General features: G+C 35.8%; 1 protein-coding gene across 2 annotated transcripts in view; it reads left to right on the top strand.

The window, feature by feature from the left end:
- The window catches only part of TMEM161B (transmembrane protein 161B), a 56512-nt gene that overhangs the window by 5624 nt on the left and 28582 nt on the right, over positions 1-22306 (top strand). Inside the window, exons 2-4 of one of the 2 annotated variants that reach the window (XM_084882022.1) lie at positions 2329-2432; positions 15977-16060; positions 18867-18964. In XM_084882022.1, the coding sequence (XP_084738148.1) occupies positions 2329-2432; positions 15977-16060; positions 18867-18964 (286 nt within the window). Of the gene's footprint in view, positions 1-2328; positions 2433-15976; positions 16061-18866; positions 18965-21422; positions 21499-22306 lie in introns of those variants that run through there. The other variant, XM_084882023.1, reaches the window with a different exon arrangement.

The raw sequence follows: 22306 nt of genomic DNA, 5'->3' as shown, positions 1-22306 counted from the left end.
TCTTTAGATTGTACTTTACTGCCTTGTGACTGTTTTTAGAATTGGAAATTTGTATATCTTAATTCCTTCCCCTTTTTCACCCATTTCCCTAACCACCCACCCCTCTTCTGGCAACCATATATTTTCTGTAGAAATAATATAGCTTCTGATTATTATATTTCTAGAAAATCTTTCCCAACCCAGTAAATAAATAATGTTACATCTTACATAGTGTTAGAGAAATTAATTATCACTTATTTCTAAGTACCTGCAGAAAAGTCCATTGGTTGGAACTCAACTAAAATCTAGCCAGGTGGAATCACTCATTATTTTGGATTATATCATTTATTCTCTTTGAGTAAATATGTCTAAACATATCTTTCTTTTCTGTCTGTCAGAGGGCTACTTCTTTAATCTCGTAAGCTTAGTTCAAATGTCACCTCTGAACCAGACATTCCCAGCTTTCCCAGGCAGATTGATCTATCTATCTATCATCTATCTATCTATCATCTATCTATTCTTAAAGATATTTTTGATAGACTGATATTTTTGAAAGACTTTATTCTTTATGTTAAAAAAATCTATACTAATAAATCTATACTAATAAAAGGGTAATATGCTGATTAGACTGGGAGACCTTCTGGACAAAGCCATGGTAGCAGGGCAAGCAGGCCAGCAGGGGGGGCCAGTTGGGGGTGATTAGGCCGGCAAGGGAGGGCAGTTTGGGGCAAGAAGGCCCACGGGGGCGTGGGGGACAGTTGGGGGCAAGCAGGCTGGCATACAGAGTGGTTAGGGATGATTAGGCAGGCAGGCAGATGAGCGGTTAGGAGCCAGAGGTCCCGGATTGCAAGAAGGATTCACAGCTTGATTAGATAGATTGAATTATTAGCTTCATTTTATAGAAAAGGAAGCTGGTACAAAATGTTTAAATTACCTGTTCAAAATCAAACAGCTTATAGATGGTGAATTCTAGCTCAGGTAGTTTGGGTCCAGAATTTATGCTCTCAAAATATACTATTCTGTTGCTTTTTAAACATATTTTTTATGTACCTGTTTGGTAAATTAAGTCTGAGGTAAGAATTCAACCTTATTTTTGGACTGCTAGGATAGAGAAGCCACCAAAAGGAGTATAAAGATTGATCATCAGGTGGGAGTAAAGCAATGGATGTGGAAGACCTTGTGGGAAATTGCTGAGATTTAAGATAAGGAAATATAATTTGGCAAGGTGAAGTGATTTTGATGGTAGGTGTTTCAATGGAATGGAATGAAGTAACTATGAGGACGTATGAGAATGTAGTAGAAGCAGTGAGAATAAGTCTTTTGAAAAGTGGTTGTAATCTGAGGATACAGGAGGACTACAAAGGAAAATTTTTATTTTTTTCGAAAGATTAAAAGACTTAGAGGTGTTACAGTGCCAATATGATAGCAAGGATTTAAATAGAGAAGAGGTTAAAGAAGATGCAGGGAGGAAGCTATTCAGTGGCCGAGGTTCTTGAAAATCAAAGAGAGGATGGGATATGAAGCACAGATGTAGGGGATTTGCTTTGTGTGGGAATGCTCTTATTTCTGTTGGGTATGGGAAAATAAAATCTATTCAATAGAATAGAAACAGGTGATTGTGAGCTTGGTGGCAAGTGAGGCTTCACATCTGATGGTGTGTATTTTCTCTGTGAAATACATGTCCTCTGCTGACTGAGGAGTTAGAAGTTTGGGGCAGGTTGGAGGTGTGAAGAGAGGAGGAGGTTTGAATTTTAGCTGTCATGGAGAACAGGAGAGGACTGATGAGACCACACTAAGGGGTTTTTGGATGTTGTTAAAGGACCACACACTGGAAGTTTGTGATGACAGCATGAATTAAATTTTTTTCTAGTGACTTTCAAGCCAGTCTTGACATATCACACTTAATATAATTAATACTTTCTAATCGTTCACTACCACTGTAGAATAAAAAAATAGGCATACTGCTTTTAAAGCATGGCAAGCTGCTATTTTATGTGTATTGAGCAGTGAATTTGGAGAATAAGATATTACAAATTTTACTTCATTTTGATACCCTTACATAATGGAGGACATTTCTTGGGAATAGATTTTGAATGTATATGCTAATTCATTTAACTTTTGTTTACTTGGATGTGAAACTTGGGTAACTCATAGAGGATTATAAGATGTGATTGCATGTTTTAAGTTTAAACATATGTGGTCTTGAATGCTTAAATGCCAGAATAATACATATTTTAATAGCAACTCCTCTTTCTTAGAGTATCATTTTCAAAGTGGATAGAAAGTTTTCCGTTTTGTTCTCAAATCTAACTTAATTATTGTTAAGTTTATTGTTTTTTTTTTACACAGGGTGTAATAGGTATACAGCTGGTTGTTACCATGGTGATGGCCAGCCTCATGCAGAAGATTATACCTCACTATTCTCTTGCTCGATGGTTACTCTGTAATGGCAGGTAAGTCAAATATAGACTTATTGTGAGTAGCACTTTCAAATCTCTATTTAATTTACCAGGCTGATTAACTTCCTAGATAGTTAAATGCTAATTTCTATTTTCTAAAAATATGACAAAGGAAAGTTATGAGAAAAATCTAACGTCCTTACTTTTCTTGAAATATTAGTAGTTTATCTGTTTAACACACAGGTAATAGGGTCATGGTCAAGAGTTCAGTACCTCAACCTTCCCCTCCCCCCTTCACCCCCCATCCTGGGTCCCTTTTTGTCCTGGCCACTGAAAATACCACATAACTTTTCTAGTTACCTTTTTTACAGGTTTGTCAACAAAAGAATGAGAATATAAATTGCAGTGCTTAAATATTTCCACATGACCTATTATTAGTGACTCAATTGAGAGTTTACTGTGATTTAGGGGTTCTTTTATTGCAGAGAGTTTTGAACTTTAATTTAACAAGGAGGGGGTGAAGAATTTTGTAGGATTTAATTTTGTCTATTAGCACTATAAGCTTACTATATCCTCATTCCTTTACAAAGGAGCTAAGTTGCCTTGCTGAAATTTGTGCAATAAAACAAAAAAAATCAAAAGTAAAAAAGTATAGGAGATATAGTGTGGCAAAATCAGGAAAACTTTGCATACAGAAATACATGCCAAAATCCTATGTAATTTTGAAAGGTGATTTATAGTTTTGGTATCATGACTAGAATTTTATTTAAATTATTCATTTCCAATAAATAACCAAATTCTGTTATTGAGTCTTTTGTTTAGACTTTTTGAAATTAGGAAACAATGGATAGCTCTAATGATTTTGTGTTCTGCAAAATAAATAGTAAACCTTCAATTCAGAACCATTCTATCAAAAAAATCCTTAAATTTTCTCCATAGAATTTATTTTTTAGTTTTAATTATTTATATTATTTTTTTGTTTGCTTATACTTTGTCCATATTAGTGTTTAAATATAAAAAATGTTATTCAGATTGCTTAAAAGTTTTTTGATATGTGTGTGTAAAATATGGGATCAGCTCTCTGAAAGTATATATTTTATTAGCAAAACAAACAATGACTGAAGTTTTAGTAAAGTTCAAAGTATCTATCAAAGCTGTTTGTAAGTGAAAAAAATCAATCATCTATAACAGGGTTGGGGAACCTTTTTTCTGCCAAGGGCCATTTGGATATTTATAACATAATTTGTGGGTCTCAACTTAAAAATTAGCCTGCTCTGTTTGATCAGACGTTTAATCAACTCACTCCTAATGCCTTGGGTAGGGCCAGAACAAATGATTTCAAGGGCCTTATATGGCCTGTGGGACAGACCTTCCCCACCACTAATCTATAAGGTTACTTGTTATGCCTTGTGTAATCATATTTACTTTTTTTTTGTTTAGCAAAAACCCTTTGCCATAAATCATGAAAGAGTAAACATCAGCTGAGCAAATTATTATTAATCTAAATAAATGGAATCTGAATTAATAAAATAGATTAAATACATTGCACATTTCTAGACTGTTTATGATGAGCCTCCAGTGAAACTTCTAGTTCTCTATTGGCTGTAAAGATCTTAGCAGTCTTATCTCATTTAACTCTATAGACAACTTCCATGTTTGTACATAACTTGCTTTTTTCATTTATTTCTGTAAAACATTCACAGGGAGAAACTGAAAGACTTAAAATCTGATTCTCTTCTCTTTGTTAATATTAGACTAATGTATTTTTAAATCTTCACTTTTGACAAGTATGTGTCATAAATATACACACTAATTTGAGAAGTTCAACCTTTAAAAATAAACATGAAGTTGATTTTTTTAATATTTATTTACTTTTGCAAACATTAAATTTAATTAATGCTTCTCAAATTCCAAATCAGGTTCTAATGGTGCCAATCAGAATTTTCTAGTAATAGTTACTCTTCTTCTATAGTCACATTTCCTCCCAGTTTTGTTTTGTGTTTTTAAGACCATCTACCTTTCTTTAATGTTAACTCTGAAAATTTTAGGGTTATGAAAACAAATTGCTAAATGTTGTTTTCTAACTCCATTGAATAAGATAATTAACTTTACCATTTTGGAATAATTATTGTTTTATCAACCTTTTGTGATAATTTTATGAAACTTAATATTGAGAAAATCTAAAATTCCTTATGTAGATTGCTCATATAAATATTTATTGATTAGAGATGACAGTTTGCATTTTAAACCATATGATGCTGCCCAGTTGATGAAATAAATACCTGAGGCCATTCTTATTGGCTATAAAATGCTTAAAGGAATTTAAGGGAAGAGGCTTGTGAAGACTTTTAAATTATGAATAGTATAGGATGGCTTGTGAGTTACCATATTGAATAGAACTGTTTAATAGAGCTATTCCAGTGAAAAAATGTGCATTAACCTTAGCCTATGTGTGCATTAAGCACATGAGTCAATTAATTGAGTCTGATAGAAGAAACTTCTTTTAGTTTCTATATATATATATATCATCTTACTATTTATTTCAGTAGTAAATATCTTCAAATTATAAATAAATGTTTATGTGTTTTTCACCATTATGGCTTCTCTTTTTATAGCCTACAAATTAATTTTTGTCTATGTCTCATCTACCTCTTTCTCTTTTGGAATGAAGGCACTTGGCTCTATTATTTTGATTTAATCAGTAAGCCTGCCATTTTCCTAAAGAAGTAAATACCTTGAAGAAATAAGCAATTTTTGCTTATAAATTAGCAGCCTGGTGATTTTTAATATGAAAAAAATTACTAGTTTTCTGGCTCTTGTTAGGTAAGGTTTATATTTTGTTATTAGTGCTGTAGATCTGTAGTTTTTTTTTGTTTTGTTTTTTAAAACGGTGTAGTCTTTAATCTGGCTTGAATTCCATTAGTATTATCTTTGCCATGTTATAAAACTTCATCCTGATAATATTTGTATTTCTTCTATCTCATTTGGATTTGTACACTCTGAGTTAGAGAGGAGGAGATGTATTTGGGGTGTTTTATGACCTCAGAAATCGCAGTGTTTAATAAAAGTTTCTCAGCTTTCTTAGAGAGGAGTGAGGGTCAAGTTAGGGAATCGGGTTGGGCAGCTCTCCAGGTAGATCCTTCACAAAATGGTGTTTTAAGGATTCAGCTATTCTTCAGTACTGACTTAGGGATTGTAAACTTTTGTCTTGTGGAGCCACTGTCCTCCTGCTGCCTTAGAGTCCTCTGTTAGATGCTGTGGCAGTTGGCAAGTCGAGAGAGAGGGAGTGGGCTATGGATCTTTCTGGAGATTCTAGGAGCCAAGCTGAGAAGTAGATGTATTATTTTTGCCCATGTCAAATAGGCTAGGTCCTTGTGGCTAGTTCAATCCAAAGTACAAGGGAGTCTGGGAAATATGGTTTTCATTTTTACCTAGAAAGTAAATGCAGGATTGGTGAGTGTCTAATTTTTACAAATGAGAAAACAAATTTTAACTTTAGTCACGTTCAAATATTGAAAAATGAAACAGATCAAGGCTTTTTACCCCAGAAGTCTAACACAGTGTACTATGGATTTGATTTTTGGATGCCCAACCACTCGAGACCTTGTCTGGGAACTGACATATTTGAAAAGAGCTTTATATTTAGTGGAGGTGAGTTTTTCTACAACCACGGTGATTTCTGCTGGTAGATTTTAGAGTAATATATTTAAGATTTTTTTTTTCTACCCGTTTTCCTAGCTGTACTTGGCTTTTAGAAGATATCCTTCAAGTTAGAAGTAGTATATGGTTTCTCTTTACTTACTGTATTCTTATGGCTTCTCTACGACTATGTAGCCACCTAAGCTAAATTAAAAGACATATTGAAATAGAATTTAAGAAATATCTATTCAAATTATACCTCTTAACCATTTGAGGTTAAATTTATTAAATTACAAATATTTTGTATTCCATTTTTTTAATAGGAAAGTATTTCTTCTTCTAGAATATATTATTAGTTCTTTCCCCCCCCCCCCCATGCCTTTTTATATGACTATCTGATTTTGTTGAAGAGAATCTTGGTTTTATACGAGAACTTAAGTAGTAAGTTCGCTTATCCCCGTGGTCGGCAAACTGCAGCTCGTGAGCCACATGTGGTTCTTTGGCCCCTTGATTGAGGCTCTTTCAAAAAATACCATGGCCTGGGTGAGTCTATTTTGAAGAAATGGCGTTAGAAGAAGTTTAAGTTTAAAAAGTTTGGCTCTCAAAAGAAATTTCAATAATCGCACTGTTGATATTTGGCTCTGTTGACTAATGAGTTTGCCGACCACTGTCTTATCCCAATAACATGTGAAAATCTCAACTGTAATCTTGAAAAACTCAAAGGAGTCTAATGCTCTCAGTTTGCCCTATTTCTCACTCCCTGCCCCCAAAGAAGAAAACTCCTGGGAAGTTGGTGTTTCTGTACTCTTAGAGTAAACTGCTTTCCCTACTAACATAAGGACCACTTGTTTTAACAGTAGCTCAGATCCCCTAAAGACGTTAGTTCTTTATAGTGTCCAGCATACCACTGATTTGTAGCCAAAGTATTCTACTTTCTATTGTAATTAAAGTTCCTTTCTGTTTTGAAGTTTGCTTGGCCCCTCTTTTCATGGAGAGGTAAGTGATAGGTTACATTCTTTGTACATTTGAATAGTGGGTTTTGCATGAGGAGTAGGGTTTGCTTTTTCTCTTTTATAGCTTCTTTGATGAACCTGCTCTCCATTTTCCTGATTCTTTAGCTCAAACTTATGCATTTTTCTCTACCCGTTTGCCTTCCTAGGCTCTCACTTTGATGTGCTCCTTCCCTTCATATGTCCCTTATTGAAAATGGTATGGTCAGATTTATTCTGATTTTGTCTCACCCAAAATTGGGTAAAGAGGGTGTAACAACACCTTCCTATTCAGTTGCTCTAATTATTTCTGCCTGTTCCCTTTTGCATGTTGCCTGACCCACAAATCTGCTAGTTCCCTTTGGTGAGAGAAACCTGCTATTCAAATGCACAGTAGGTGGGACCTATGACCTAAGGGAAAGGTTTAAACCTTCAGCTGCTACCCTTATGGAATGCCTGAGTCCTTGCTCTCCTTGCATTAGCTGTCTTAATTAACTTCCACTTCCAGAATGTCATTGGTGTTCTATTAAAATTTCCAGTTATTAACAGGAGACTGTGTATGTATAATAAACAATATTTTAGCTGCTTGTATTGAAAGGTTTTCTAAGTGTTAAGCGCTATTTGTTTTCTCATAAGTTTTTGTTTTTTTGTTTTTTAATTGTCAAAATTTTGGAGATTTTAGAGTGGAGACTAAAGCTATTTAATGAGCTATGTGTATACCCTTAAACAGAATTTTGTATGATTATTTATGTGTGAAAGCTTTTTAGCTTGCTCTGAGTACTAAGTTATTTGTTCAGGTTCAGATTTCCATTCTAAATTTCTCAAACCTTTACTTCTGAAATATTTTTAAAGTGGTTTGCTTTAAATGACGTTGTTGCTTAAAGTCTTCAAAGGGTATAGATCAATATATTCTATATTTTCTGATACATTTTTTCCCCCCAGTGTTATTGAACTTCTTTAGTAAGAAAGGTTGTGGTCATATTTTACCTAAGAGTTTTATACCAGAAAATAATTGAAAAAGCATTTTAATAAGTTTGTGGTTGTATATTATCTGAGACACTGACCATCTGAACATAAGTGAAAAAAGCCACTGAATAACCAAGGTGATTGTCATAAAATACATACTTAGCTAAAAGGCTAGAGGTTCACTTTTTTAGTGAGATCCTATTAATATATTTTTTTAAATATATGGAACACCTCACGAATTTGCCTGTCATCTTTGCACAGGGGCCATGCTAATCTCTGTATTTTTCCAATATGCTGCTGAAACTAATACTTTTTATTTTTAAAAAACTTTTATTTTTTTATTGTAAAATCAATATATGTCTATGATGTAGAATATGATGGATATACTATTTAATAGAAGAGTAATATGCAAATTAACCATCACACCACTATACCTACAAGCCACACCCACCAGCCAATCAGGAGTGAGTATGCCAATTAAACCAACCAAAATAGCTGCAGCCATGGAGTGAGCAGGAGGCTTGTGTTTCCCTGGCAATGGAAGAAGCCAAGCTTTCTGCCCAGGCCTCCACTGAAGGCTACAAAGTTTCAATTATAGAAGATAAATGAATCCAACAAAAATGGCTGCGGCCACAGAGCGAGCAGGAGGCTTGGGTTTCTCCAGCGATGGAAGAAGCCACGTTCCTGGCCTGCCCTGGCCTCCACGGAAGGCTACAAAATTTCAGTTATAGAAGATAAATAAATCCCAGATACCAGAGCCTCCACTTGGGTCCCCAGGGGTGTGGCCAGCCTGCAAATCACCACAAGCTCCTTGCCCAGGCCGCCCCATGCTCCAAGGGAACTCCTACCTTGATCCAGGACACCTTTCAGGGTAAACCAGCCGGCCCCCACCCATGCACCAGGCCTCCTATCTAATAAAAGAGTAATATGCAGATTGACTGTCACTCCAACATATAAGATGGCTGCCCCCATGTGGACACAAGATAGCCACCACAAGATGGCCAGCAAGTGAGGGCAGTTGGGAGGGACCAGGTCTACAAGGGAGGGCAGTTGTGGGAGATCAGGCCAGCAAGGGAGGGCAATTGGGAGGGACCAGGCCTGCAAGGGAGGGCAGTTGGGGGCAATCAAGCCTGCAGGGGAGGGCAGTTAGGGGTGACCAAGCCAGCAGAAGAGGGAATTTGGGGGTTACTGGGCCTGCAGGGAAGGGCAGTTTGGGGGAGACCCAAGCCTGCAGGGGAGAGCAGTTGGGGGGGACCAGACTGGCAGGGGAGCAGTTAGGCAACAATCAGTCTGGCAGGGGAGTGTTTGGGGGTGATTAGGCTGGCAGGCAGAAGCGTTTAGGGGCAACCAGAAGGCAGGCAGGCAAGCAGTTGGGAGCCAGCAGTTCTGGATTGTGAGAGGGATGTCTGACTGCCCATTTAGGCCCGATCCTACTGGAATCGAGCCTACTGGAATCGAGCAGTCAGACATCCTTTGAAGGGTCCCAGATTGGAGAGGGCTAGCCTAAGGGACACACACCCCCGTGCACAAATTTTGTGCACTGGGCCTCTAGTATTGATATAAAAGGAAAAAGAAGAGGTAATAGACTATATTCTCATCAGCCAAAGATAATCACTGTGAAATTTTGTTATATTTCTAATTTTTTCCATTTATAGTTTACCTTCAGGGTACATCATGTTCCTTTTGCCTAATATAGTAGCATAAAGCATTTTTCTCTAATTATATTTTTGTAGCCATTGTTATCTGCTACATATAATATAAAGTAATAAACTTTTGTATCTGTCTTCCAAGCCCCTGTTAGAAAGGCATAGTGCGGCAATACTAAGCATATTGCAAATAATTTTGCTGATATAGACATACCAACTAACAGTAAAGGAGAAGACTAAAAATTGAACTTAAAGTATAATAGATGGGAACCATATGCTATAGATTAAACTGTGTATGAAGTACTAACTATTGGGGAAAAATTATGAAGCTATACTTATAGGTTTTAGTTTCAATTCATGATCTTAGACCTTAGATGGCCACTTAGTCTGAGGCTGAGGCTAAAGTATCTATGAGATATCAAGTGAAAATAGCAAGCGGGTAACTATATTACAGTCTATAACTCAGACACTTTGATGTCATTACATAATTGTGGTTTTTAAATTCATAGGAATTAATAAGATAGCCTAGGGAGAAAGTAAAACATGGTAGAAGCTAAACAATTAATAAGGAAGTGAGAAAGTAAAGTTTATAGAGACAATAAAGCAACTGACACAGAAGAGAGAAAAGGTCAAAGGCAGTCTTTGTATGCTCTACTTCATAGACAACTTTTCAACCCCAAATCCTTTCTCCTGATGCTTGTCTGCCTCAGCCTCACACTAAGCCCTTAAAACCAAAGCCAATTACTCTTATCTTCACAACACCATACCCACAAACGTAGTTACACATGTATACCTTCTTTTCTTTAATGTTATATATTTTAATTTTGTCTATGAAGGAAGTTCCTGTCTGTCAGGCCTCAGTTCCTGCACTTGTACTCTGTGCCCCATTTCTTCTAACCTTCACCTAGACTTTGCTTCTTTGACCTTTTCTCTCTTCTATGTCAGTTGCTTTATTGTCTCTATAAACTTTACTTTCTCACTTCCTTATTAACTGTTCAGCTTCTATCATGTTTTATTTTCTCCTTAAGCTATCTTATTAATTTCTATGGATTTAAAAACCACAATTATGTAATGACATCAAAGTGTCTCTGAGTTGTAGACTATAATATACAATTACCCTCTTGCTATTTTCACTTGATATCTTATAGGTACTTAAAAATTTAGCATGCTTAGATTCTTTATTTCTTCCAGCTCTACTCCATTTCAGAAAATGTACCACCATCTTTCTCAAATTGGAAATGGTAGACATAATCCTTAATTCCTTTTTTCTCTCCCTGACTTTAAGTCCATCAGCAAGATCTGTTGATTCGATATCCAAAATATCTCTCTCTGCTCTCCTAGGCTCCAATTCACAGAGCAGTAAAAGAGATCTTAAAATGCAAATCAAGCCTTTCCTCCTGCCTTGAGACCATTACTTTAGCATAAAATCTAAACTCCATACCATGACCCAGGAGGTTTTGCATGATCTTCTTTTCAGCCCCCTTCATGTGTTTCTCCTTGCACATGGTGCTACTGCCTTCCTGGTCTTTTGGTTACTGCAGTGTTCTCTCATGCTTTTGTGCTTTTGTGCATGCTGTTTTCTGCTTAAAATGCTCTTCCCCTCTATTCTTCTTATCCTTAGCTTTTTGGGTAAATGTCATTTAAAGAGGTTTTTTTAACCTAATATTTAAGCCGTATGTCTCTCATTCACACCACTTGTTTGGTTCTTTTGTGTGGTACCCACTTTATGATTTTTTGTCACATTTTAAAAATAAATACTGATTTTCAGAAGAGGAAGGGATAGAAACATCAGTGATGAGAATCATTGATTGACTATCTCCTGCACGACCCCTGCTAGGTAGGAATTGAGCTCACAAACTGGGCATGGACCCTGACCAGAATCGAACCATGACCTCCTGGTTCATAGGTGGATGCTCCAACCATCGTGCCACACAGTCCAGGCTGTCATATTTTTTATTGGTTAAATTCTGCCCCAACTGGAATATAAGTATCAGCAAAGCATGGACTTACGCTTTATTGTGTGTGGTTATACTCCATTGTCTAGGAGAGTACTTGACCATATTTATTCAATGAATGAATGAATAGAAGAGTAAGAGACTAGAAGGGACCCTAAGAGTACCCAACAGAGCATCCTTAAATTCCAGCTTTGAACTAATGAAGATGACCTGAGTTGTCAAATAAGAAGTATAAAATAAATGCAATCCAGAAATAAGAGTAAGCAAACGAGTATATTTAAAAGGAAAATGAGTATTAGAAAATGTAAGGGTCTTAAAATATTTTATTAATATTTTATTAAATGTAATCTAACTTTTCTTATATTATGAGCTAAACAACTAAGTTTAGTCTCTAAATTGAATTATTGCTTAAGTGTTATGTAGTCAGTTCTCATCATTTGTGTATTCTATATTTGTGATTTGCTTACTTATTAGAGTTTATTTGTAAAATGTATTCATTGAAGTACCACAAAATCCATAGCTGTGATACTTTGGAGGTAGTTCACAGACATGCAAAGTGGGAAAATTTTGAATGGCCCTGTGCCCAAGTTCCCAGCAAGTGAGGTCTTACTCTTTCCCCTCTCATATTATAAACATGTTCTTTTTGTCCTACAGATATGTCCTTTTTGTAGTCTATTTAGTGCCACATTTTTCATTTTTGCTTTTTGTTGATGACTTTACTATTAAAAATGGCTTCCAAGCATAGTACTGAAATGCCATTTAGTGTTCCCAAGCAGAAGAAAGCTATGATGTGTGCTATGGAGAAAATTTGCTACAAATATTCATAGAACTCAGGAAAATACAATACTTATGATTACAATTATTAGGTAAGCTTTGTTGAGGCATGAGTTTTATCTCTCTTGGCTGTGAACTTAATGAATTAACAATATATAACATAAACACACATATAAGATTATGTATTGACTAGAGGCCCCGTGCATGAAATTCATGCACTGGGGGGCAGGGATCCCTGCACCCTCTCCAATCCAGGACCCTTCTGGGGATGTCCTTCTCATAATCCGGGACTGCTGGCTGTTCACCTGCCTGCCTGCCTGGACTTCAGTAGAAATTTCAGGAAGTGCCTCCTAACCCATGTTAATTATAGTTTAGGGACTTTTTGGTTAGAATATATGTTTTGTTTTAAAATCTTTAAAAGGAGAAATGAATTCATTTTGGTTCAGTGATCCTTTTTGGGCATTTACTGCCAGTAACTGTACATAAAAATCTTCATTCCAAGAATTTTTCAGTCAGTGAGATATTCCATTTTAACCCAAATGATCTGATTAAATTTTTTCACTAACTGTAGTTAGCAAAGACAAAATCCTCTGTAAGAATACGCAGGCTTGAGATGTCCGCTGCAAGTTCTTGGCATACCCAGGCTACCCTACTTCTGACAACCAGCTATTGGCTACAAATAAGTGCATTTTACAACCCCCTCGGATTAAGTAGTTTGTTAAAATGACTAGAGCTTAGTAAAGTGTTGTAGTTATGATTATAGTTCTATTGTACTATAGTATTACAGTTCATATAGTACTAGAGACCTGGTGCATGGATTAGTGCATGGGCGGGGGGGGGGCGGTAGGGAGGTCCCCTCAGACTGACCTGTGCCCCCTCACAATCCAGGACCCCTTGGGGGATGTAGTGCCCCAAGCAGCAGGCAGCCAGGAAGGAGCCATTAGTGCTGCCGAGGGGTTGGGAGAGGCTCCTGCCACTGCAGCTGCACTCACCAGCCCGGAGCCCAGCTTCTGGCTGAGTGGTGCTCCCCCTGTGGGAGCGCACTGACCACCAGGGGCAGCTCCTGCGTTGAGCATCTGCCCCTTGGTGGTCAGTGTGCATCATAGCGACTGGTTGGCTGGTCGTTTGGTCGCTTAGGCTTTTATTTATATATATATATATATATATATATATATATATATATATATATATATATATATATATATATATATATTACATTTGGGAAAGAGCCAGGGTATGTCACCCTCCTGGCACATCATGATGTTGACTTACCAGGAAACTCCTCTGAACTTCAGCTTCTAAAGATTTTTGATGTTCAATTGTAGAGGTATGATTGGTCACATAGGTGTCAATCTCATACTTGAAGTTAAATCTCTAGCTACCTTTCTTCTCCAAGGCTGCTATTTCTGGTAAATGGCCTCCAACCTGAAGCTGTTATGCAACTGTGAGTCCCCTCATTAGCATAACAAAGACACCCCCTATTACTAAGGAAATTCCAAGGGCTTTTTAAAAACTTTTCATTAATCTCCAGAGAAAGAGAAAAATATGGATATGTGAGCAAAACATTGATCAGCTGCCTCCTGCATTGTCCTCACTGGAGATCAGGCCTCCAGCCCTTTGGTGCACAGAGGATGCCCAGCTATCTGAACCACAGTGACCCCAAGGGCTTTTGAAGCTTTGTGCCAAGAACTGGGGACAGTAATCAGATACATTCTTTATTTTATCACAGGGAGACTGCCTTATAAACAGTAAAAGGTAAAAGTGGAGTTTGCCAGATAGGTACATAGGTGTTTAAAAGTAGAACCAGGAATGCTAAAATACCAGGAATGAAACACTGTGAAATACATTGTCATTTAGTCTAGATAGATTGTCATGTTCAAAAGGGGAATCGTTGAAGGTGGATCCAGTGAAGTAGCAGGTAACGAAATGCTGTGGAACAGAAGGTCACAAAACCTAAACATATTTGGGCCTTATGTGTTTTAATTTCAATGGAAAATTTCCAACATACAAAGAGTAAACAATAATATAATGACTATATAATGAATATCATGAGCTCCTATGTACTCATCACAATTAATAGCTGGTTGTCAGTTTTTTCATCTCTTCTCTCCTCTAAACATATTATTTGTAGCAAATATTACTTCATAGATATTTCAGTATACATTTCTAAATTATATGAGCTTTTTAAAAATTACTATTATCGCATTATTACACCTAAAAAATTTCTAACATCAAATTTCCAGTCATTATTCAAATTGTCAGTTCTGCAGTGTTTTTAAAAACAGCAAGTCAATTGCTAATATTTTTTTAATTGGCATATTTCATTTTAAAAATCTAGATTTTTTTGTAATTGAAAAATTGCAAGCTCTTGCAAAACTGTTTCTCTTTTATGACAATAGAACCTTGGGTAGAGTCCTTGTCTAGCTGTTTTACTCACTGCTCCACCCTGTGAAGAGTCCTAGAAAGGATTTAAACAGGCATATTTCTTGGTAAGATTTGCATTATGGAAAAATATAATAACTAAAGGTGGGATCAGAATGTGCTTAGGAAAGTATCCAGAGAGACGGTACAGGGCAGACAAGAAGACACCATCTGATGGATCCACAGTGTGTGTGATCATACCGGCCGGGCCTTCTGGTTCTCCACCAGTGTGGCGACAGTGGTAACCCCTGCTCGAGGGCAGGTGGCTTCTTGGTGGGGATAGCCCCTTTGCTGGCAGCTTTCTTCTCAGCCCTTGCCAACAGTCTCTGCTGCTTCTCTCGCTTTGTCTCTGGTCTGTACTTGTGGGCCAGTTTTAGCAGTTGAGTAGCTGTTTGGTGGTCCAGGGCCTGAGTGAATTGGTTAATGGCAGAAAGCACTTTTAGACCCTTAACAGAGAATAGCCTTTTGTCCCTGCAGCCGAGTGTAGTGGGGCCATTTGACAAAGCAGTTGCGATCCCTTTGTTGCTGGATGTCCTGTCCACTGCCAACACTCTTTGAGTCTTTTCCCAACCCAGGATTTACTACCTTCTTGGCCTCCTGCTTCATGACAGGAGGGGCTGGCACAACCTTTCTCCCCTTAGCCTTCTTTCCTTTCGGATCTTGGGTGGCGGGTGGAGAGAGAAAGTGTAAAGAATAACAGCGATTTACTCTAATTTCTATACACATAAAATTTGATAATTCTCCAACTAAATTGAAGGAAGGAAAGCAAAGCAAAGACCACTTGTGTTTTGGGGAGCACTCAAAGGACTCTCTTTTTTTTCAGTTCCTTTTGTGTAAATGAAGGGGTGGGTAGAGAAGTCCAATGTGCTGCTGCAGCTTGCCTGCAGTTTATTCCATTTACTTTCAATAGTAAGCCTGTAGTATCATCTTAATGTATGTTAATACATTGTTGTGAGAAATATACCAACAAACAACACTTCCAGGTCTGGCATCTATCTAGTAAGTGCTTGGCTTTTGCTAGATTTGAATCTAAATAAATCCTTTTAAGGCTTAAGCAGTAGCATCCGTTAGTATCAGATTAGAGTTTTCACCTGATACTCTAATAGAAAACTCTCCACAAATAGAAAACTCAGTAAATATTTATAGAACAAGTGAATAATTTTGGTGATTTTAATTACTTTATTTAAAAGGATTCCTCTTTTTCTTAGTTTAAGGTGGTATCAACATCCTACAGAAGAAGAATTAAGAATACTTGCAGGGAAGCAGCAAAAAGGGAAAAGCAAAAAAGATAGGTAAGTTATATTGTTGAATTTGTAAATATTTGATACAGTTTATGTAAGTACATTTTTGTACATTGGTTAAAGGAACATTTACTAATTACACCGTAAACAGTTTATAAGCTTGAGCTCAAAGTCCATGATCTAAAATATTGACTCACCCTCTAAGAAAATACCTTTTGTGATAATCTAATATGTAAGGACAAAAGTGATTATTATACCTAAGAATAGTCAGCTATATTTTTTGTGTTTCAGTAATGAAAACAAATAGCCATCATATTAAAATTCAGTGTTGGGATTGATGGGGAAGACTCATAATCCATGTCTTTATATAAGTCAGTTAAAGATAGCAGTTAGGTCAAAACCGGTTTGGCTCAGTGGATAGAGCGTCGGCCTGCAGACTGAAGGGTCCCATGTTCGATTCCGGTCAAGGGCATGTACCTTGGTTGTGAGCACATCCCCTGTGGGGGGTGTGCAGAAGGTGGCTGATTAATGTTTCTCTCTCATCGGTATTTCTGGCTCTCTATCCCTCTCCCTCCCTTTCTGTAAAAAAAATCAATAAAACATATTTTAAAAAATAAATAAAATAAAATAAAAATAAAGATACCAGTTTGGACGCCTTCCCATCTTTTGCTACCACTCTGTTGATATTGGGAAATTCATATGCTTTTGACTTCTGTTTCCTCATTTTTTACATTAAAGAGTAGATAAGATAACTTATTAGGTTCCATTCAGCTGCTGAATTATTATTTTGATGTTTAAATTTTATAAAGAAAAATCTTAACCTGAATGGACCACAGCAGCCTCATCTGTGAAATAGAAGGACCAAACTAATTTTGAAGAATCCTTTCAGCTTTAATATTTTATATCTCTATTTAAATAGCATTCTCAATGAAAGTGCTTGTTAATTAGTCTTTCTGAATGGGCCTTAGTTTTAGATTCCTCAGTTGGGGATGGGGAAGACTTCTTAGGACTTGAAGTTGTTATTCTAATACTATAAAATGTCAATGAGAACATTTTAAAAAATTCAAAAAAATTTATTTATTATTAATGTTTTAAATATATCTTTATTGATTTTAGAGAGAAAGGAAGGGAGAGAGATAGAGAAAGATACATTGATTGGCTGCTTCCTGCATGCCCCCCACCAGGGATCAAGCCCACAACCCCAGTCATGTGCACTAACCAGGAATCAAATTGGGGACCTTTTGGTTCATGGGTCGATATTCAACCACTGAGTTATACTAGCCGGGCTAAAAATTCTTTAAACATGAATTACAAATAAACCTTGAGGCTCTTTAGATTAAGTGTAAACCCTCCTTCTCTGAATTCCAAGTTATTTTATTTATTTATTTTTTAAATATATATTTTATTGATTTTTTTACAGAGAGGAAGGGAGAGGGATTGAGTTAGAAACATCGATGAGAGAGAAACATCGACCAGCTGCCTCCTGCACACACCCCACTGGGGATATGCCCGCAACCAAGGTACATGCCCTTGACTGGAATCGAACCTGGGACCCTTCAGTCTGCAGGTCGACGCTCTATCCACTGAACCAAACCGGTTTCGGCTATTTTTTTTTTTTTTTTTTTTAATATTTCTGCTTAATATTATAATTGCCAAAGAATTTTTAAACAGTTTAACTTAATCTACACATTCCTGAATATATGCTATTATTTTAATTTAAATTGTACCTAATGAGTAAGTTGTTGATCAGAGATGTTAAGTGAGTTAAGCAAGTTCCTATAACCTTACTAAGAGTCAGGATTAATCCAGGTTATTTTAGTTTCAACATTTCTTTTTTTTAAATTCTTTATTGTTGAAAGTGTTATATATGTCCCTTTTCATCTCGTTATCAGCCTCCCACACTCTACATTTATTTGGAACCACCTTTACCTATTCATAGCTACCATGTTCAACATTTGTAAAATTTAATTATGTAATATAGTATTCATTTTTCAAACATTTAATTTTTACTGTATGCCTATATTCAATAATTTTATTGTTTTTACAGTAGTTTTTGTATGTTAAAATGCTTTACATTTACAAAAAAGTACACCAAATGACACTTTGTTTCTAGCAGTAATAATTATTTAATTTATTGACATAAATTAATATTTTTACTGAGATTTCCCCAGTTTATACTTAGTTGAGAATAAATGCAAAATTGTTTCTTGGTATTATAATTAATGTTATTGAAACTTAGTTTATTACTTTTATGTATACATACACATACATACACACACCTTTAAAAATTAAATTTGGGAATAATACACATGCGTGCACCTGAAGATTTCTGTGGTTCCCTCCTTTTGTGATTCTTAGTAAAAGCAACCTAGTTGACCTTTCATGTTTCTCAATTTCTCGTGCACCTAAGTCTTAATATATTTCTATAGCTCTGACATGTTTATAGCTACAGATCTGCTTATATGTCTCTGTGTGTATATACATGTATAATTATAAAGAGAATGAATTTTGTCTTCAATTGCTTTTGCTTTGTCCCTAAAAAAGATGTTAGGTTGTCTTTAAATCTCCAGGAGATTGTAAGAGAAATGGGGTGAAATGCTAAACTAGCAATTAAGATTTTATTTCCATCACTAATGTGCCTTTTCCTGACAATCTGTATTTTCACATATAATAATTTACATCCATATTTTATAGTCCCCCTTTTAAAAACTTATTTTGAGTACCTTACCTTCATTTTGATGACTTATTAAAAATTCTTCTTTTTCACTGAAATTTCAAACTGCATTTGTAATTGGTTTGATACAAAACTTGGGTAGGTAACTTTTTTTTGTTTGTTTCACTTGCCTGATTTTTATAGGAAATATAATGGACACATTGAAAGTAAACCACTAACCATTCCAAAAGATATTGACCTTCATCTAGAAACAAAGTCAGTTACAGAAGTGGATACCTTTGGTAAGGAAAATCTCGGTAAAGTGTTCTGTAAATCTCAGGTTTATATTATGCTAGTAAAAGTACTTTTATTTATCTATTGTGGCTAGACTTTTTGTATCTTTTTCTAATCATTAAGTTAATTATTCAGAATATGAAATCTTTCTCAGGACTTAGAAGCTCAAAATGACTTCATTTGAATTGAATTTCACTTTTCACCTAACTTATAGTAAGCATTACTTTCCCATTTTTTAGCTGAGGCTGACTTTATACAAGTTTGTTACACATTGTTCATGCTGAGATCAGTGTTCATTATTTTGAATTCTAGACTTTTTGCCATCTATCCTAGTCTGTTTATTATAATGTGGCTTGCAGAAATGCATTTGCATATTTATATTGAATTATCTATATTTGCAGTAATTCGACTTTATGCTCACATTTAGTAGAAAAGAGATTTTAGAATAATAAACTGGATTAGGAATAGAACATTTTACTTCTTCAAGATTTACTTTTTACCCATTGGGTATATCTGAATAAGTCATGTATGTCAAGTATATATCCTACATAATAAAAGTCTAATATGCAAATTGTTCGACTGGGTGTTTGACTGCTTGCTATGACATGAGCTGACCACTAGGGGCGGCACGGGACATGGTGGGCATTGGCAAGGTTTGGCACTGGCAGTGGAGGCTCTGCTGGCCCCGATGGGCCCCGACTAGAGTGGGACTGTGGTGGGATGGTGGAGCAGGTGAGAGTGAGGTGCCAGGCCACGGCAGGTGTGAGGGGGGGCGGGAGGGCTCCTGACTCCCAGGCATGAGGAGGCTGGGTTGGGGGTCCTGATCAATTGTCCTGCAGGCAGGATGGTGGAGCAGGTAAGGGGGTGGTGCCAGGCAGGGTTGTGTGATCTGGGGTCCGATCCCACAGGCCACCCTGAGGAACCCCACTCGTGCATGAATTCATGCACTGGGCCTCTAGTAATTATAATATATAATAACTATAGTGATATTAAATTTAAAATGAAATTATTTCAGTCCTAGAAGAGAAAGTCGTCTAATGTGATAATCAGAACACTGACTTTCAAACCTGACTGTACCTCAGAATCACTTGAGCAGCTCTTTAAAAATAAAGAATTCTCATATCTACAGTTAGAGATAAAGTGGGTCATGGGAATTTGTTTTTTTTTTTTTAAATGTTCAAAGTGGTTCTGATTTTTGAGCAGGTTTGAGAAGTAGTGAGGAGTTAAAATAATGTGTTTGGAATTTTTTATATGTTTTTTATTGATTTCAGAGAGGAAGGGAGAGGGAGAAAGAAAAACATCAATGATGAGAAAGAATCATTGATCTGCTGCTTTCTGCACACCCCCTACTGGGAATTGAGCCTGCAATCCAGGCATGTGCCCTAACCAGGAATTAAACTGTGACCTCCTGGCTCATTGGTCAGTGCTCAACTGCTGAGCCATACCAGCTGGACAACCTGTATTTTTTTAAAAAATATATTTTTTGGTACTGTTGAATAAAAATATCGTTATATAATTTGGCCCTGCTGCTTATATTAAATCTTACCATCCCAGAAAAACCTTCAGATTCATCTAGCATCTATGAAGTATAAAATTACTTTGTGATTTAAAATGGCTTCAATATATTTGAAAGTGAATTCTACATCTACAAAGATTTTATGTCTATATGTGAAAGAGTGTCCTAGGACCCAAAAATGTCAGTGAAAAATAATTTAAGTCAGTTGTCTAGTAGCATGAAGACTGGTTATGCCATCCTTTTTTCTTTTACACTATTTTTCATGCATAATTTAAAACATTTAAAAGCACTTTGGCTTCTTTTATTAATTGTCACATTAGTTTTACTATCTTGTGTGTATCCTTACTTATATAAAATGTTCGTGCACATGTATAAATGCAAGAATATATATGCATATCCCGGTTTCTAGTACATACTTTATCACTTTTACCAATAACTAACATTATCAAATACTTATCAACTAATTAGCTTTAATAACAGCTTAAAATTCCATATTATCAGCCATTGTTATAAGTGCTTTACCTATATTAACTCATCCTCATTAACATCCTTACATTCTGTGAGGTATATATTATCAAAGTTAAAAAAAAAACAACACATAAAAAAACCCATCATTATACAGAGGCTAAATAACTTGGACCAGATTACACACTGAATGTGGCAGAAACAGTGAGAACTAGATTATTAATGAACTTAAAAATTGAAATTAGGGTAATGGGCTTCAACACACAGTTTTATCAGTGATTTGTTTACTTATACAGTTTCGAGAACTAATTGCAAATAATACTAGTTTAACAACTGGCCACAAAATATCAAGAGCATTTCACTTCATCAATATAACAAGGGAGATGTTTTATTTATGTTTATATTGATATACAATATTTATTTGTGAATGCATGTTTGTGTGTGTAGGTAAAAGTAGAAAGTTTTTTTTTACCTGAACTTTAGGTACTCAAGAGCTTAATGAAAATTACTGGACTTGATAAACCCTTAAATTTTCTTTCGATTTCAATATCATATGAAAAGGTGAGGTATATAATTATATTATTGGATACAAAAAGAAGAATATAATACTTGGATTAAATAGATAGTAAAGAATATGCATAATTTGTACTTTTGCTCAATGTATATCTTATTGATACCTGAATAATTATCTTAAAAATATCTCTCAATTTGTGTCATATATTCATTATAAGTTCCTCTTAAGGAGCATAAGATCATTTGAATGTCACTTGGCTGTTTGCTGTTAAGTTCCCTGGAGCTTACCTTGTGTGCATGTGGGCAGGCATGGAGAATTAGAAGACTTACTTCAGTTTTTGTTAATAAAAATTGACAACAGATAACTGTCTGTCTGTTTCATCCATTTCCTTGTTCTTCTTCCAGAAAGTAATTCAGAAGGCTTAACTGCATGACTTTAGAGAGGGAAAGAGGGCAGGAATCCTGCAACCACTTTAGGGTAGATTTTTTATACTGATGTTCATAATATAAACATCACACTAAAAAAAAACCTAAAGCAATTAAAGTAACTTGAACCAAATAAAAAATTTATTCAATCATAAAAGGATTTGTAATTTTTGCTATTAGCTGATAGAGATGATGTAAGTTTGGTTAGTTTGACTTTGATATTTTAAATAAGTCTTACTTTGAGTGCTATTTTTGAAATACTTTTTCTATAAAAGTATAATTTTAAAATAGCCTCAGGCATTACATTTTATAACTAAAGATTTTCCAAAGCAATGTAAGTCATTTTATTATCTTCCAGTGAGAACATACAGACTAATGTTTATGTACGTGCTTTATTTCCACCTTTTTAGGAGGCCTTCTATAAAATGTT

Source organism: Pipistrellus hanaki (genome assembly GCF_964339955.1).
Source record: "Pipistrellus hanaki genome assembly, chromosome: 4".
Taxonomy (NCBI): Eukaryota; Metazoa; Chordata; class Mammalia; order Chiroptera; family Vespertilionidae; genus Pipistrellus; species Pipistrellus hanaki.
The sequence above is the reverse complement of the archived record's forward strand: the minus strand, read 5'-3'. Positions and strand labels throughout refer to the sequence as shown.